A 19,469-nucleotide genomic window follows, 5' to 3' on the forward strand; every position below is an offset into this window, starting at 1 on the left:
GAATGAATTTTGAGTAACCTGATGCTTTGGGTTTGTCTTAGTTTCTTTGCCACTAAAACAGATACCATAAAGCGTTACCTTAAAAACAGAAATTTGTTGGCTCATGGTTTCAGAGTTGGAAGGCTTGCTTTTTCATGGGATTGGGATCTTCTGGTTGTCTGACAGTCTTGGAGGTTCCTTGACTTTTCCATCATGGCAACACACATGGCTATCTTTTCCTTTCTTTCCTTGGTTCTGTTGAGTTCCAGCTTCTGGCTGTTCCCTTTGGCTTCTCTTTATGCCTAATTTCCTTTGCTTATAAGGAATGCAGTGCTATTGGAGTAAAGCTCAGCCTTCTTCAATTTCAGCACAACTTATTTAATAACATCTCCAAAGGTCTTAATTATAAATGATTTCATACTGCAGGACCTGGGGCTGGGACCTGAATATGCTTTTTATTTGGGGAGAATGGGGTCATGATTCAACCTTCAACTGGGTAATTCCCCCACCCCTAGTTTCTTTCTATATGTATAAAAATCTAGAACTCATGATTTTTTTGCCTCTTAATTCTCATCTTCTGTTTTGATAGATTATTTTGCACTTTTCAGAATTTGGTCTATCGGGCCCATATCACCAGCAAAGCTCCCTAAAATTCTTGCTTCTAACTTTCCTCTTCAGTCCTACAAAGCTTTGAAAGCTATTGATTTGGCAAGTGTGAAAAATTAACTTATCAAAAAATAGCACACATAAAATGGGAACTGGCAAAGAAAACCCAAAGAATATTGTTTTAACTGGAAGTTGTACCATTGACTGTTAACAACTACTGCATTCCTGTTATGGCTGTTTGTGATATATTTATCACTGTGTGGAAACAGTTTAATCTACTCCATACAGAGAGCAGTAGGAGCTCTCAGTGGCCTCAAAATATGATGGCCCTTGCCACAAACAACTAATGTAAATTTCTTGCAGGCGGTAGGCTTAATTTTCTCCTAAAAGGAAATAACCCTTCTCTAAAAGTCAAATTTGTTTTTAAAGCTGTGGTGGCTTTAACTGCTTCTTTTTCTAGTTTTTCAGTTGACACTTTGTCGTGGCTTATGGTGGGTTGCATCAATCATTCTGGGTTCTTACTGAAAATATTTTGTGGTGGTGACTATCACATGCAAGAAACGAAGTGCCCTTTGCGGGTGACTGCACAGGTACCTCTGACTTCCTGCCAAATCATTCAAAATGCCGCAAATCCATTAAATCTCTCCACAGGGAAGAAAAAATTCCAGCACCCAAGAGAGAGAATTTATGAGTTCATTTCAATCACCTCAAATGAAAGCCACTCTTAATATTCATTAGATATTTTATAGTGGCGATATGCATTATCTATGTATATGCCCCTCTGAAAGGCCAATTTCCCTTGAAACCTTATATGGCTCCAAGCCACTCTTTGTAGAAACAATGGCTTATGTCCAAGTGGAATCAGGGAAATGGATGACATTGTCTTATCCATTGGTAGTGATTCCATTAAACCACTGTGGTGACTCTGAGCTACTGCATTTTAAAATGTAAGGGTAGATTTGGAATGTGTAGTCATGTCATGGTACCGTTTCTCTGTTGTCATCTGTGACCATGTATCCTAAAAGGATGGAGCTTTTTGGTTTGCATCACAGAAAATGACTTTCAAAACTGACATTTCTTTAACTTGGGGAAATGCATATATTTGGGACATAAGTCTACAAGCCTGAGAGCATTGCATCGATCTTTTCTTCTTTCTACAAACACAGTCATCACCATCATCTTGCATCTGTTTATCCCCTTCAATCTATTCACTTCACTGCATGCAGAGTCATCATTTCAAAATATAAATATCCTCAACAAACCAACAAGAAACAAAAAACAAACGTTGGGCTTGAAAATAAACTTCTTACATTGCTTTTAGGGGACGAGCATCAAAACTTAGCATAACCTACAAGGGCATATGTGGTATAATCCTTCCATGGTTACCTTTTATCACGACTCCTTGCTTTCTTTCTTCCAGCTATTCTGGAAGAATTCTTTTATCCCACCCATTTTTTTGCTAGTTAACTTCTCTTGCTCCAGATTTGAGCTCAATCATCACTACCCCTGAAAGCATTTCCTGAGTCTCCTTGACTAGGCCAAATTTGCCTATTATAGGCCTTCAAAGAAACATGTAGTTCTCATAATTCTTATCACAGTTGCTGTTTTATGTTTATTTAGATGATTATTTCTACTTTTGTCTCTCATTACACTATGAGGTTTATGTTTGTTTTTGCCCAACATGTTATTGTCCACATCTGGACCAATGTAAATACTCCAGAATAAGTTGTTGAGTGAATGAATAATTGAGTTCTTGATGTTAATTTATCTTGTGCCTGGGCACACATCCTCTTCTGTGGGTGAGACATGGACTTCAGTGTGGATTGAATTTGAGATGAGCTGCAATAAGGCTTTATTTCTAATCCAATTATTCATCAGTATTACTGAATTTAATTGCTGGGAACCATGACATGCATAAAGATTTGCACTGAATATTCATAAAGGTTCTAGAATGAATCCAACCCTTTGTTTTACAACTTCCCGGGAAGAAGAGAAAACTTAACTTCTTTTTTCCTTCGTTTTTCATTCTCTTCTGAAAAAAGAGATTATGTCAGAGAGGCTGAGAGAGATATTCTGACTATGAAATATAATACCATGAAGTCTGTATGTGATATGGCTATGATAAAATATGAGAGGATTTTAAAAAGCTAAACATATGTGTAAGACACTGTAAATGTGATGATAATTTTTGAGGTCAGGAAAGAGTAATGTTGGAGCCCCGTGCGTTCATCCCCACTCTCACCTGCTTTTTTGTCCACATGCCTCAGAGACTCAGGGGTGTGGAGTCAATGAAGCACCTGGGAAGTTAAAAGCAGGAATTTTACCCTAACTCCCTGTTTGCATTTCAACTACAGCTCTGCCTTTCTTATCTTCAGGATAAATTATATAAAGTAATCTAAAGAAATTAATGAAAACCAGTAATGTACATTCAATGTCACATTATCTTGCATGATGCAGAATTGCTAAGAATTGTTGATCATGAGCCCCTAATGGCAAGTACATGCCTTAGTCATCTTTCAGTTCCCATGGCCTGGAGTAATACCTGATATGTTATAGACATGATGCTGTTTTTCACTGAATGAAGGATAAATATAAATTATAATGAAATAATAACCACTAAAAGTAGAATCTCTTCTTCATTAACTTCCTAATGGATTTCAGAGACAATTTACCATATTATCAAATCCCATTCTTACAAGAACTATGTAAAGAAATCTTCATTACATCCACTTAATAGATAAGGAAACAAACTCACAGAAATCAAGTAACTTGCCAACAGTCACACAGAATATAAGCAATGAGGTTACAATTCAAAACCAAGCTTATCTAGCTCTAATACCCATGGAAATTTCCACCATGTACTTTTCTTAACTGTTGTCTTTATTTAGCTACCTGCTTCAAATTTTAAAGATGAATTAGTCACAGGAAAAGTCTGGACTAAGAATTTGGTGGTTTATATTCAGTACCAGCTCTGCCATCACATGCTATGAAATGTCATGTAATTTACTTAATCCCTGTGTACCTCAATTTCTTCATATGTAAAATGGCAACAGTGCCTTGCTGAATTCATAATGCTATTATAGGAGAAAACATTACATTGCACATGAAGGCAAGGCTGCATTTGTTAAGATATTAAATCCCTATCTTGAATCATCACTGTCACATGCATCATTTCATTTTACTCTGAAAGTTAGGAACTAATGTCTCCATTTTTATAATGAGGAAAGAGAGAACAACATGCTAGCTTAGCGTTTTAGCTTCCTGGCTGCTAAAACAAATGCCATACAATGGCATTAACAACAGGAATTTACTGGCTCACGGTTTTGAGGTCAGCTGAAGTCCAAAGTTGAGGCATAAGCAAGACGATACGTTCTGTCCAAAGACTATGGCATTTTGGTTGCTGGCTGCTGGAGATCCTTGGCTTTTCTGTCACTAGGAAATGCCATGGTGGTGTCCTCTCTTCTTGTCTGGATTCTGTTGCCTGCCAGCTTCTCTCCCATGTTCAATTTCCTTTGCCAAAAGGACAGTCTTGTTGGCTTAAGTTCCCTCCTCATTCAGTTTGAGCATGCCTTAACTAATCACATCTTCAAAGTTCTTATTTACAAATGGGTTGGGTATTGAGCATGCCTTTTGTAGGGGACATGATTCAGTGCCTTACACCTAGCCTAAAAAGATAGAGAACCATGATTGTTGCAGGAAAACTTTAGACTTTTTCAAATTTGGGTTTAAATCTAGCTCTTTCAACTTTCATTACTTTGCATCAGTTATTTGACCCCTTTGAGCCTGAAATTTCTACATCTAAGATACAGATGATAATAACACCTGAATCATTATGCAATTAACAATATATATATAAAAGCATCCAAAATACAATCAAGTGGAAGCCATGACTTGATTCTTGATCTATGTGATTAGAACAAGATCTCAAAGGCATAAAACACTCAAGGTGGTACCTAGTATGTGTTTATGTTTGAGTGTGTGTGAATTTCAGTGTATGCTTGTGTGTGTGTGTGTGTGTGTGGTGTGGGTGATGGTGTAGAAAAGGGGTGTCTTACTCCAACACAGCATTCTTTACATGCATAGACATTGCTCTTCTTCAAATTTATGATCTTACTTAAACTTCAGCTTCTTTAAAAAAAAAAATTTCATCCTGTGACTATTTTTTAAAAAAAATAGTTCTTTTTGAGCATCAGCAACCTTCTTAGAATAGAAATGTGGATACTTTGGTTCTTGCAAGAAGTTTATATGGCCAGCCAAAGCTAGACATGTTCCAGTGAAATCTGTGATGGGATGCATAGTTTCGGTTTTGTCTTACAATGTTTGAGTTATGGCTGATGCATCCAAAGAACATGAAGGAGGAAGTAGCTGGGACAGAGAGGAAGCAGTTAGTAAGGGGAAATGTACCCCAAATATAGCTTATGTAAAAAGAGAAATGACAGAAGGTCAGCACTGGTCGTCTAAGGAGTGACGAAAGAGCTGCTTTGAAAAAATAGGGAAAAAAACCGTTATGGACTGATCTCATTTGAATGTAAAATTTATCTTCTTTAGTTGACCATCATAGCCCCAAATATTGAAGGTAAAAAGAACTTTAAAAATAAACAGCTCTTTCCCATCCTAAATTTGAGGAGGCAGAGACTCACGGAGTTTAAAGCAGCTTGACCCAAAAAGAAAGTAGTAAGTAATGGGGTTAGCTTTCCTGGTTGTGATTTGCATTCACAGCATAAAACAGGCTCTCATACGCCATGCTACACACTCAGTGTATGATGTTGGTCTTTAACTTACTTAGCAATATTTGATTTATCAGCTTGTTTCTCTGCCAGAAAAGAAAATCTCCCAATACTTGGAGTGTTCTAAAAGGCTTATTCTATGAGAGGTTCTAGCATTCAGGCCTCTTATTATTAGATGATCAATGTCTTCCTCTTTCCATTTGCAGATCCAGTGAAACAAATTTCACCTTATCCTGTGGAAGCCAAAAGGTATTTATAATCAATTATCATGAGTCTATATCTTCATTATGAGACCTGCTCTAAATTACAATTATTTTTTGAGGATGCTTGAAAGATTATTTTATTGTGGGAGACAGTGATTCTAACTTCTCCTTAAATTAATGCAGTTGAGTAAACAAGCAGTGAGTGAACAAGCACCAAGAGGCAAAGCCCTTTGTGTAAGTCATGCGAGAGGGAGATTTATGGCTTCTAGGGCAATTCTAGAACTAAGAGCACAGGTCTTTTATTCTCACTGATAGGCATGAGGTTTGTGTCATTGGATCTAGCCAAACATCAACCCAAATAATTATATCGGTTCGGTTTCTACATTACTGAGCCTCAAAAGTTTAACTGAATAAGCTCTCTATTTACCCTGGACTTCTAGAGGAATACTTCACACATACAGAGCAGTTACTTAGCCTCATTTTATCTTTATTTTTATTGTAAAATATTTTATTAGAAAATACATTTAAACATTTTGTATATATTTGACATTTACTTTCCACAAGGACACTCAACCTAAAGTAGTCCCATAAACCTAACATCTTACACTATTATAGTATCTCATATTTGAAGTGTTTCTTCTATAAGCTCTTTTTATGTGAAGCATATTTGCATGTCTGGCCAGATCCTATCCAGACTTGTCTTACATACAAATACCACACTGTGTTTACCATCTGATGAATTTTTATAACAAGGATTGTGATTCTTTGTTCTTCTTTTTACCTCTTGCTTTTAATAAGACCCCACAGACTCTCATTATAAACGCAGAATGATAGATTGCCCATTCCCTGCACACATGCCCCTAAATTCCCACATGCATGGACTAAGTGGCTCTGTAGGTATTTGGCCTGAATATGTTACATGAGTGAGTGAATGAATGAGTAAATGAATGAATAAGTTATTGGAGCATCTCTGTTTTTCAAATTTTTCTCTGGGGTAAATGCTGATTCTCCTTGCATCAAACATTATAATGGCTATAATCAAAGATTTAACATGTAAAATACTCATAATTAATTTTTGTTCTTATCTATTTAGGACTCGAAATTATTTTTAGAACCTTGTTTCTCAAGTTCATCAATTTCAGTGCAGTGGGTAGTATGTAAAGGTATTTTAAAGCACAATTTCCTATTTTCCCTTTTGAAATTCTCAGTCCAGATTAGCATTCACTCTATCTTCCTTTATACAAGTTGTACTTATCTCTTCACTGGAATTTGTTCTCTTGTCATCCAACCATAATTTCAGTATAAGCATGTTGAGTTTAAAGCTGTTCCAACAAATGTTTTTCACTTTCTCAGAGTTGCAGCACAAGGACATTAAAATCTGAGGAATGAAGCATTGATGGTTCATACCCTGTCTTCTGGGTAAATGTGTGAGCTCTCATCTTAATTTATCTTATAGTTCACTGGCAGAAAAAAAAATAGAGCACTTTCCCATGTCAATAATTAGTCTCCACTGTTCCCTATTTGAACCAAAATATTAGTTGTAAAAACCTTTTGTTTCTTTATTTCTTGGTTTGCATTACCCCACATCCTGTTCCTCTCTTTGAAACAGTTTTGTGAAAAAATTTCCATTCTCCACACTTTGTCTTTTGGCACTATTTTGATAGGTTTCCATAATACTTCAATAAGACCTTCTGATCTCGCTGTTGTTATGTTCTTCAAATGCCTTTAAGTGGAGCCTTGTTTATTTCTTTACCTTGAGATTATGTATATACACTTCACTTATTTTTGTTTTTTCAAATGTAATTACTTCACTGACCATTCTCATTTTTCCATCTTTACTGCTTTTGAATTTGTCTATAATTGGGTTCTGTTTTGTTCTTTCCGACCTTTGACTTTTCCTTCTTCTGGAAAAAGCTTTTGTCCTAGTTACTTTTTAAAGTATCACATTTTTTAATATGGTAGGTTTCAAAATATTTTAGACGCTTGAAGAGAGGAATAGTTACTCACTCCCCCTTTTCATATGCAGATGAATTTCATTTCTTAATATTATAAAAATAATTTATTTATCCTTTGGATAAATCTGAAAAAAATTCCCTAGATTTTGAAACAAATATGTTTGTTATTATCATAATGTTATATTAAAGGAAAGTTTTGTCCATTTGCAACATACCACCTTTACTCTTTCTTGCACTTATTCTCTGCCAAGCCTATGACTCGCTTTGCTCTTTTTGTTAAGATGTTTCAAGCCGTTAGCATGCAGGGTTTCATAAGTACCCTTCAATCAGTCTTCTTGTAAATTGATCCTAAACACATGGTTTCAAACATTAGTTTTGGTTACCTCTGCTATTACCTTTCCTAAGATGCATCTGAAATCCCCTGTCAACAACACTCATCTCACAAACTAGAAAAGACCTGCATCCTTAAGACTTTTTCTTTCACATTTCTCTTGTGGCATATATGCACTCGTAAATCTGAACTTTTACCTTCTTCAATTTATATCAATTCCTTAATCACATCTTTTTCCCACTCCCCAGATACTGTGGACCTTACAAAGAACTAAACTGAATGCTAAACGTCTCTGTGTGTCTTGTTCTGCTCCCCTTGACTTCTGTGAAGAGCCCTTCACAAATAATGCATCTCCCATTCTGAATTCAGTTTATTTATTTGGTATCTCAACTGAAAAAAATGCTGCTTCTTTCCAAGCCTAACAGAAGCCTCTGAATTCTTGGATGTTGGTATAAATCAGGTCAAGACTTGAATCCTGACACCATTTCATTGATTATTCCCAACAACCTTGCGTGATAGGTATTGGTAAACTTGTTTAACAAATGGATGCTTGTTGTGTGCAAAGAGTCACTCAGTGGGAAGGGAATGAGTAGGGACTAAAATCATTGTACAGAATTGGAGTGAAGGGGTTAAATGAGAGTAAAGAGCTTACTTAAGTTCATTCCCCTGATAATGTCAGAACCAGCCTTGAGAGTGGGAGACCACAGCAGGCTCAGCATACCATACCTGAGCAAATACAGCCTTTTTGGAAGACAAGTCAGTTTCATGCCACCTCTAAACTCTGGTTTCATAGAGGGATCAGAAACCAAACCACACTGAAATTTACTATTCCTGTAATTTCTTCAGTCAAAGAGAAACGTGTGTCCTTCTGGAACTGGGATTCATTTCCTTGAAATGTGGGATTTAGCCCCAATTCACAATGCCTGCATATTTTGGCATATTAAAAAAAATTGACCACATTTTTACACTTTAAAATTTCAAAAATGTTACCTCTCACTACCTGTCATTGATAGTGACACTCATTTCAGAAGCACATCTTTTTCCTCAATACAATCTGCTTTTTTTAGCTTCTATAGAATGTAAGTTAAAGTATAATTCAAATTATATTCCTGCAATTGCTGAAGAAAAAATACTAGCTATGCTAAAATTAAACTGGATATTTTTCTCTTGTAAAATATATGTGAAGAATATAAAAATAATAATTTGTACTCATCCAACTTTCTTACTCTGTCACAAATCCCTGAGTGTAAATGGTCTCATTAAATTTACCACACCAATTTGTCTCTAACATGTTCTTGAACCTTCTCTCCAAATCCAATGAGATTTTCCTGTTATAAATGCTGAACATTATCATATGAATTTTGAGCATTCTGCAGGTATGTTTGACCTTCTGCAAATAAAACTCGCTTATTTAATAATTTAATTATGTACCAAAATAGACAAAACTAAATAAAAAGATGAGTTACTATTGTGCATTTACCTAAATCTAAACACATACTGACAAACACGTAGTTAACTGCATTTTTGAATAACTGAATTAATTAGAATAAGGAAAGCTTTGGTGACAAAAACAGAAAATGAGAAGAAATGTATTATCTGGATCTGTGGAAACAAAACTCATTAGTTTCTAAAACTCCATTCATTTAGTTAGCAAATAGTACTCAAATATTTGTGTTATTATTATTCCACTATATTCTAGGAAATATGGAATATACAAAGATGAATTACTATTGGAAGTAAACAAATGCCCAACTAATGCCAGTATGGGTGGTCTATGGTAAGCTCCAGGAAGGCAGGACCAAGTGTATATGTTATTTAGCTCTGCATCCCCAGAGCCTAATATTGTGACTGTCACATAACCAATGTCAATATGTGTTGGATGAATATAAAATGAAATAATAATTCCCTTAAATGATCTAGAGGTTCAAAGGAAGAAGAGATTTAGCATGATCCAAGAAGGCTTTGATAGGAGTCTTAAGTGGTAAGGTAATGGCTCTAAAGAAGAGACTACTACACCAGGCAGAAGCAATCACATAGACACAGAGATACAGAGGCAAGAAAACAGACAATTTACATGAATAGCAAATATTTCAATTTGTCAGTACAGCATAGGGAATCTGTAAGGGAAGAGCAGTAGATAAGTCTGAAAAGTTAGGTTGAAACACAGAAATGCCAAATTAAGAAGTCTAGATTTTATTCCTGAAAGAAACTCTGAATGTATTTATATTTAGACTCTTACATGACAGCTTTGCAACTTGTCAAGGAATTATTACCCTGGATTCTGTTTGTGAAGCTATCAAAGACCTACCATAAACACGTTCTGATTATATTACCAAGTATTCTCTAAGAAATTGTTCTAACAAACCCAAGTTGTCTCAGATGAGAAGAAGAAGACTGAAGAAGTAGAAAAGACATTTTTAAGAATGGTGAATGTTGCACAATTTGACCAGTTCCAAGACTGCTACCAGACACCTGTGATATTTAATGTGGTACTCCAAACAGAGACTATTTCAGCTCTAATCTTCAAATACCTAACTTAATAAACAAATCTTGAAAATTAAAAAGGACTCCAAGAGAGAATAAGCATCTTCAGAAATCTCTAATATACTATAAAATATAGCCCTTCTAAAGAGACACTAATTTTTAGAGAAAAATGGCAGACTAGGGTGTCTGGAGACACAAAATTGCTCAATTCATTCATTGCAAATACAGCCATAAACTATGGGGAAATAAAGGTACAATATGTGCCTCAAGGAACTTACAGTCAAGTGGAAAAATATTAGGCAAATATTAAGTCTTGACAGATTTGTGCTATTTAATTTTAATTTCTCAATTACCTCATATGTTTAACATTATTTCCATTTTACGACTGATAAAATTAAGATTAAATGGCTTAAATAACATTTCCAAGCTAATGAAGTAGCAGGGCTGGGATCCAAGCCCATTGTTTGTCTAACTCCAGAGTCCATATTCTTCTCCTCATATCATATAACCTTTGATCTACCTTAGTATGTATAAAACACTAAAATGTATTAGTTACAAGCGAAGCCTCTAGCATAATCTATCTAGGTTCTAGATTTTGCCTTTACCCCTTATTAACTGTGTACGTTAGACCAGTAACTCTTTGTGCCTTAGTGTTTTGAATTGTAAAACAGGGGGAATTAATATTAAAATAAAAATCCTTACCTCATAAGGTTATTGTGAGATTTAAATGAAATAATATATAAATAAAGTGCTTCAGAGAATGGTGTGACCAAAGAAAATGCTCATTAAAATTTGTGACTAGTCGGTGTAACTTGATTACAATAGCAATAACTTAAACAATGCAATGAAAAATTTCATGATCGGAATCAACATTCAAATGCCTTCCTTCATTAAAATGCCTTTAATACTGTATGCAGTATTAAGATGGGCAAAAATCACAAGAAATGCATTGCTTTTTAGGAAAACGATGCTGGCTCTGATAACTTTCCTGTACTGATAAATTTGACTGGTTAGCACTTTTGCTATCTGTTTATTTCCTACCAGTACAAACACCAAGATAAGATGATGCATTTCCGTAGCCTACAAACTTACCCACGAATATGGGAGATTCATATCTGTGTGAGAAGACTTGAAATGTGGGTGGTGAGTACAGCGGGAGCAGTTGTCCCAAAATCCAACTTGGGAAATTTGGAAATCAACACATGTCCAGACTGAGTTTTCTGGAAAAGCCTTCCAACTGTTCCATGTGTGAACTTTGTCTTCATAATGAGATAATGTATCTTCCAAGTCACATCCATTTGAAGTGCTGGGTGTACTCAGTGATGCAGGAATAGAATCCAGTCTAATCTCCATTTCTTCCACCTTCCTTGTGCTAACTTTAGTACATTTCTTTTCTTGGGACTTGAGTAATTTCATACAGGAAATCAGTGTGTCATCTTCATCATCTGAGTGATAAAGAAAAATAAACAAAATTGCCTATCTAGTATTTTTGTAAATGTAGAAATTATGAATAGTAACTATGCTTTCATTTATATGACAGAAATGAATGAACATCACAGATAAATGAGAAAGTCATTCAATTTCATAATATAATTTACTATTGCATTTCTTTAAAGGGTAAGTTCTTTTGCTATATTAAATTATTTATTTTGTAAAAATCAGACTTACTTAAAATTTTTGAAACCATATCAATTGATTTAATTCAGTTGGACTGGAATGAATGCAAACCATATGCAAATAGCATGCTGAAAGATACTTGAGAAAAGTGATAGGAAAAAAATCTCATATCTTGGAGGTATAACATAGTGTGCTTCATTTCATAAATATTTTCTATTTTTTTTTGATGGTCATGTGTAAAAGAGCATCATAAGGGAGCAAATGAGATTTTTTCTTCATTTAAAAGAATGAAATTTCAGTGAGTATGGGCTGAAAATTCTGCTAGATTCCTAAAATTCCTTATTTAATATCAACACAAAAGAGATTTATGTGTGCAGTGTCTCATAGTGAAATAGTTTGGAAAGTCAAGAAAAGCACTGAGAAACCAAAAGAAAAAGGCATATCTTAAGTATTATTAAACTGATGAGTGAGACCTATCTTTATATGTCATAAAGAGTCTGATGGAATTTCTAGTAATATTTAAAACAGTTACAGAAACTGGGAACATTACCAACAGCAAATTGTACTATACTATTGAATCTCTTTAGTTCAAATGTTTAACAGGTATAAACAGAGATTATGATTAATAGGTCATTATTTTAAATTAATGCAAATCAAAATTGCATGAAACGACATGCCAAATTGCTGCACTCACATCAAAATTTAAAAGTTCTATTTTCTGTGATCAGAGAATAGGGAAAGTAGACATTGATGAGCCTTATCAACTTGCTGAGCTTTAGGCTCACAGCTCTTTTTCTGTATATCTGAGCCTGGTCCTGAAGGGAAGGAGAAATGGGGTGAGGCATAGGTGTGAAAATGTTAAATATGGTATATATTTATGTCACTCAGGAATAAGGGTGAGGATATCTGTTGCATAGATTAACTTGTCAATAATAATTTTTTAAAACACGTGAACATTTATTGATTACCTGAAGGGCATATCAAAATGGCCTTTAATAATACTTCCCCAGTTTTTAGTAGGTTATTGAGCTCTTACTTACGGAGATTTATCATCAGAGGTTTCACCTCATCCCAACTTTGCACACTGGCCTTTTTGGTCCAAACCAACTTCTTTAGCCTCTTTAAAGCTCCCATTGTTTCCACTGGGTCTCCATCTGATTTTATTGCCTAGCACAAACACAGCGTGGGGTAAAGACAAAGTATTTGTCACAAAATATTGAAACTAAAATATGTTGAGGTCATAAAGGTGGGAGAATTAAAATTGTGGCCTTTTAAGTTGAAGTCTGAAACAATTTAAGAAATGAAAGCACACCACAATTTTGGATTCAAAATTGGTAAACAACCATAATATATATATGTTAAAACTGGCCAATCATACATACTAAAAGAAGTTAAAAAAAAGTTTAAAAACTTTTTCATTGCCTTTAAAATGCAACAAGATGGACTGAATTAAGAGCCACTTCTAAATGACTCACTCCTGTCCATTGTAAAATAGTGGAAAGGAATAACGTCTTTCAGCATTACATGGATGGGACATAAGCTTTAAAGTTGCTACTGGCAAGTATCAGGATAGACTGATGGTGTGCACAGGAAGGCCTGCCTGCTAATATCAGAAAAAGCAGAGCTCAAATTTTCTTCAATTTCCTTTTGGAAATTTCTGAATAAACATTGTATTTCAAGTATAAAAATGAGTTCAGTTAATGTAGTCTTCTTTAAATAGCCTCTTGATTTCTAGAAGATACACACCAAGCAAACTCAAAAACAACTGCAGAATATAGCAATGTTTTTCAGTATACTAGAGTCACTAGTTTATTGTGAAAAAATATTGATAAGAGAAGAATTAACATTGTATTAGTGACCCCTAAGATTCTTTGGAGGATCAGAAATATTTCTCACCAGTTTAATGTTGATTAAAGGCATTTATATTGCCTTTCTTCTTTATTTTTAGGATATTTTATTCTTAAAATTCTCAAAATTTGGGAAATCAATGCATTAGATGCTGAATTTTATACTAATTGGTGAAAGACAGTCTTATTTTGTTGTACTAACTAGATGTCAGGTAATACATGAAGGGATATTTTTTATCAGAAAACTCTAGTCTCAGAAATCTTTCTTCCCCAGTTTGTATCTCATTCTTCTCTTTAAAAAGCTGAAGAATGACATCCAAATAAACACTTCAGTTTTGAAAAGACAAATGATTTGCTTTCTCATTAATGTTTGAATGACAGATATTTATAAAGTACTTACAGATCCTCTGAGTGAGACTATAAACCCAAGAATTGTTCGGAAGTAAAGGATCTCTATCGTACAAACATTTCCAATCTTTATATTCATCTCTTATTCTTGGACTGTCAGAAGGATTTTGAACACCAATATAAACTTGATGTTTCTGCCTTTGCAGATAATAGCACCTAAGTAAGAAATGTAATGCTTTGTCATAGGAGGCATACTTGTTTGCATCAACTATTTGGGAAGATTTTGAAATCATTTTAATCTTTCAGAGAGGATTGTGATGAGTTGTCCTTAGATATGCAAACTCTTTCTTCTCTTTCCAGAAGTCAAGCTCGCTCAGTTCAATATTCAATAGAAACAAATTTTCTATTACTATTTATTTTTGTATCATTTTATCCTGTATTCCTTTTTCAGTGCTTTCTAGGCTACTCGTTTTACAGACCCCTTACAACTCAGGAAGAACTATTTTTTCATCTTTAGCCCCTTCCAGGAATAATAAGCTGACGTTGCACAACCATTGAGTGTGGTATTTCCTTTGCTGTGGTTCTTATGTGACTCTTCTGACAACCTACTCCTGTTAGAGACAAAGCTTAATTGCTCCATTGAAATACTGGTATTGAAAATAGCCTCTCTCTCCTTTCTTTGTGAAAAAGACTTTCACTTGATTTTGGGAAATGTATTACCTGCCAGGGTAAGTGAACTTCGTATGATTGATTTTTCCCCAGGAGAAACAGGAGCATTCGGAAAGTATCTAAATTTGGATGTGTGGGATCTCATGGCCCCGAGGTGTTAAAACAAACTGACCCTCATAATTTTATTCACACTCTTACAACCTTTTTAAAGCACAGTATCAGAAACTTTTGTTATCTTTATTCACTTGCTTGTCTTTAAATTAGTAGAGACCAATCTACTGCATTTTTTTTTTTTGCATTTTTCAACCCCTGTGTCTAGGGTAGAGCATGACAATAAATATTTGTTTAAAAGAAATACACTTCTAATTTCATATACATGTTTTTTTTTTTGGTGGGGGGAGAGGGTGCATGGCCTGGGAATTGAACCCAGGTCTCCTGCATGAAAGGTGAGCATTCTCCTGAATTTCATATAAATGTCTTATCTACCAAGTGGATTATCCATAGAAAAGTTTTGATACTAGACTAGCTACTTTCTGACAGCAAAGTACTTCTGGAAAACTTCATTTGCAATTGACTAGTGTACACCAGAGAAAAAAATATTAGAGTTAGTATTATTACAAGAGATATAGAATTATTCAGACTACCTGTAAAAGGATCCTCTAGAATATTTTCAAAATAATAACCTCAGCCTCCGTAATCCTCTGATCTGTTACTTGTACAACTGTACTGAATTTGATTAATATTTATAATAATGTGCTTTTAATGTCTGGGTGTTTTCTAAGAAGACTGAGCCATAAATTAAACTTGCCATTAAATCAATCACATAACATAAATTATTTAACATGTGGTATGTGCCAAGCACTATACTGCATGCTGGGGATATGGCATGGAGCAAGTAAGGTAAGGTAAGAGCTCTGCTTTCATAGAATACATTCTAGAGGGAGGAGACATATAATAAACATATAAATAAGTAAATAAGAAAATATCAGATAAGAATTGCTATGCTCAGAAGTAACTGGATACTGGGTGGGGAGAGGGTGAGTTTACCAATTTATATTAGATGATCAGGAAGGTTTTCACTGAAGATACTGTATCTTCAGGTTTGAATGACAAGAAGAAACAAGAAGTGAAGATTTGGAGGCAGTTTTGGATTCAGTGGATGGCCAGGTAGGTCACTTCAACTAATACTTGTATGACAGAAAGGAGTCTGTCAGCCAAATATCAGAAAGAAAAGATTTCCTGGGAGAGGAAACAACTTGTACAAAGTTTCTAACACTGGAACAAGCTTTGTGTGTGCTTTCTGAGAGAAAGAAGGGTAGAATGCTATGAGATATGGTCAGAAACCTTGGCCTTTCAGGGGGCCTTCAAGGAGGCTTTTCATAGAGCAGGTTGAGGAATAAGTTGTATTCTAATCAGAGGAATGACACATCTGTTTACATTCTTCTCCTTTCCCTCCTCCTCTGTCTTCCTCTTACCCTTCTCCCCCGACCCCTTTCCTCCTCCTCCTCCTCCTCCTCCTCCTCCTTCTTCTCTCTCTCTTTCTCTGTGTGTCTGTCTCTCTCTTCTCTTTCATTTTGAACATCTTACCTTTTAATGGACTCTTCCCAATAGCATTCAAACATGCTTTGAGCCCATCCATCTTTAATTCACTATTTTTATTTACCACTCTTTCTACTTTCTTTCCCAGACATCCTTCTCAAAATAGTTATTTGAGTATGCTTTCTTTAAGTTTCCCCCCTCTCAACTCATCTCATTTACTCATCAATCAACTTTTGTCTCTACTAATCCATTTAAATTGCTTTTGTGGTCCGAAGGAACATTCTCACACTCATTACTAGTTGTCATTCAGCAATATTGACCATGAATACCTTCTAGAAATACTGTATTTTCTTGACTTCCCTATCACCACATTCTCCTAGTTTTCTTTTTGACTTTTTTTTAGCTGTTCCTTCTCTAACTTTCATGCTGACTCCTTTTCTTCTCTTCCCAAAATAAATGTTGATGTTTCTTTAGAAATAAGTCCTGAGCATTCTTATAGTTTCACCTTCATTCTCTCCTTATGAACAGACTGACACACACACACACACACACACACACACACACACACACACGCCTGCATGGCTGTTAATACAGCTTATACACTAATTATTTCTTGAGACCTCTCTTCAGAGTTTTAGACTCACATATCCAACTGCCTATTTAAAATATTTATAAGCAAAATCAAAAATGACCTTTAGATCTTTCCCCCAGTCATGATTCTCATCCAGTCTTCCTCAAGTCAGTGCATGACATCTTCACCCACCCAACTGACCATTCCATTAATCCAGTTTGTCACCTTTATCACCGCCCTCTGCATTGCTTTCTTGTGTTTGTTCAATTACTGTGATTGGTCCATTCTATTTCCAAAAAACAAAAACATTGAATCTGTTTCTTTTTCTCCATTTCCATTGTTACTAGCCTAATTAAAGTCACAATAGTCTCTCACTGAAACTATTGCAAGTCTCTAACTGATTTTCTTTTCACTTTTGCTCTTCTTCAATTCAGTCACAATACAGAGTTAGAGTTTTCTTTGAAAGATACAAATTCAGTTATATTACTATCTTGCTCAGATTATTTCCAGACCTTGCCAGTGTTCTTTAAATAACATCCCAAAATACTTAACATGTTTTATGAGGTCCACCTCTTCAAACTCCAATAGGGGTTTCAAACTTTCAGTTTCCCAAACGCTAGTGTTCTTTGTTTTTCTCAGGGTTGTTTGCATGATGCATCCTCTGCTTGGAATGCTTGCCCTCATTCTCCTGATTTGTTTAATGCCTTCTCACTTCTGGAGCTACAACCTAAACGTCCTTTTCTTAAATAAAGAGGTTTTTTCCTGACTTCAAAGTCCAAGTTATATCCTGGTTCTTTTCCCTTCTTGGCTCTCAGCACACTTTCAGATTTACATTTTCATGGCATTGTTCATTAAACATCTCTTCTCCAAATGATTAAAAACTGAAGGAAAGCAAGGACCAGTACAGGGACTCTGTAGAATCTTTAGCACTCATATCCTTCATAGTCAATGCTAAGTAAGCATTAGTTGAAAGAATTATATAAATGAATTTGACCATTTCTTTGAAGTGCCATGGTGAAAACAGGGCATTAAAAAATTGAAAAATGAAAAGAGGAGATAAAATTATTGTATTCAGTTTGTATCCATTGAAATGGACAATTATGTGTGGATATAAATATTTTTCATATGTATATCTTAAATCTTTCATATGTGTTTATTTACATCTATAAATGTAAATATCCTTTAGTTCATTTTGCTCACACTTTCTTACATAATGTAAAAAGTTTGTTGGAAGTGTTGGATTAAATACAACTCACTTTGGCACTTTGCTTGAATATTAGGATTATAAAATAACTTTTAGGAAATAGCATCAATGAATTATTGAACTGGGTTAGTCTTACAGTCATATTTTATCTAGTCTACCAGCCTATTTTAAAAATGAGAAAACCCAGAGAAGCTAAATGGCTTATCCAAGGATAGATAATTTATTAATAACAGAGCTGGGATGAAAATCAAGCCTTCAGACTTTTAATTCAATGTTCCTTCTTACAAGAATTTTCAGAGCCAATGTAATTACTAGTTATCTGGAACTGATGTCCAAATTAAGTAAAACCTACCAAATTCAGGGTTTTTATTTGAAGTTAAATATTACTCTCTGATTTAAAAGAAAAGTGTCCAGTAGACATGATCAGATTTATAAACCTATACTCTTAAATATATATATATATATATATCACTAGAAGGGAATTTAAACCTCTTCTGATATTATCCCCTTCTTTTACAAAGGAAAAACTCAGGCTTAGGGATACTGAGGAAACTTAGATTTTCTAACTGTCTGAATTGTGTCCTCTTTACCTCATTAATGAAAAGGAAGCTCAAAAGTAATAGAATAGACCTTGAATGAACTGTAAAAATTTCCTTTGCTCTTTTTTCTATTCTTATTTTCTGATTTAGAAAATTTTCCTCTCTAGTGATAATTTAAAAGTTATTCAGAAATAACAGCCTGATGTCTATTTTCATAATTTCTTCAACAGGAGAAATGGAGATATTTGTGTTTTTAAAAATGGATATTTTGACTTATTTTTAAAGAAAACTGTAACGAAAACCCTGAAGTGAAACTCTAGGTAGATTCCTGTGCTTTTTGCATTAACAATTTTCTCTGACCTTTATAGTCTTATGACTCTTTGTTAAGTTATTAATGATTTACCAGTTTTTAGGGCTTTAGAAATGATTTTTTAATGCTTTCAATATAATATTAATTAAAAAAATCAGGATGTAAATTTGTATGCAAAGTATAAACACCACTATAAATGGTTCTTTTTCTTCTTCAGATGGTCTGCATTTTCTAAGTTTTCTCCAATGATGATATATTACTTCTATAATTGGGAAAAAAATTTAAATGTGTTTAGAATGTATGTTTTGGTAATCAGATCTGTTTCTACTAAAGCAGGACAAAAGTACCCAGTTTTTCTACTCTGAATTTCTTTCTAGCCACTTGAAAAGAAAGGTACTTATGGCTTGGATAAAAAATAGAAACTTATTTTTATGGTAAGAACAATGGTGAGTATATAATTTTAAAGGGTGAGATATTTAAACCTCAAAGCTATATTTCCATTCTCTTTTGCAAAATAGTAACTGGCCTGTATTCATAATC

At 34.6% G+C, this 19,469-nt stretch overlaps 1 protein-coding gene across 1 annotated transcript in view; it reads right to left on the reverse strand.

Moving 5' to 3' along the window:
* The window catches only part of SAMSN1 (SAM domain, SH3 domain and nuclear localization signals 1), a 122,547-nt gene that overhangs the window by 73,117 nt on the left and 29,961 nt on the right, over positions 1–19,469 (reverse strand). Inside the window, exons 4-5 of the mRNA XM_077118725.1 lie at positions 12,943–13,069; positions 11,378–11,730 (exon numbers count right to left, since the gene is read on the reverse strand). Of these exons, the coding sequence (XP_076974840.1) occupies positions 11,378–11,730; positions 12,943–13,069 (480 nt within the window). The remainder of the gene's footprint in view (positions 1–11,377; positions 11,731–12,942; positions 13,070–19,469) is intronic.

Source organism: Tamandua tetradactyla, chromosome 10 (assembly GCF_023851605.1).
Source record: "Tamandua tetradactyla isolate mTamTet1 chromosome 10, mTamTet1.pri, whole genome shotgun sequence".
Classification (NCBI taxonomy): Eukaryota; Metazoa; Chordata; class Mammalia; order Pilosa; family Myrmecophagidae; genus Tamandua; species Tamandua tetradactyla.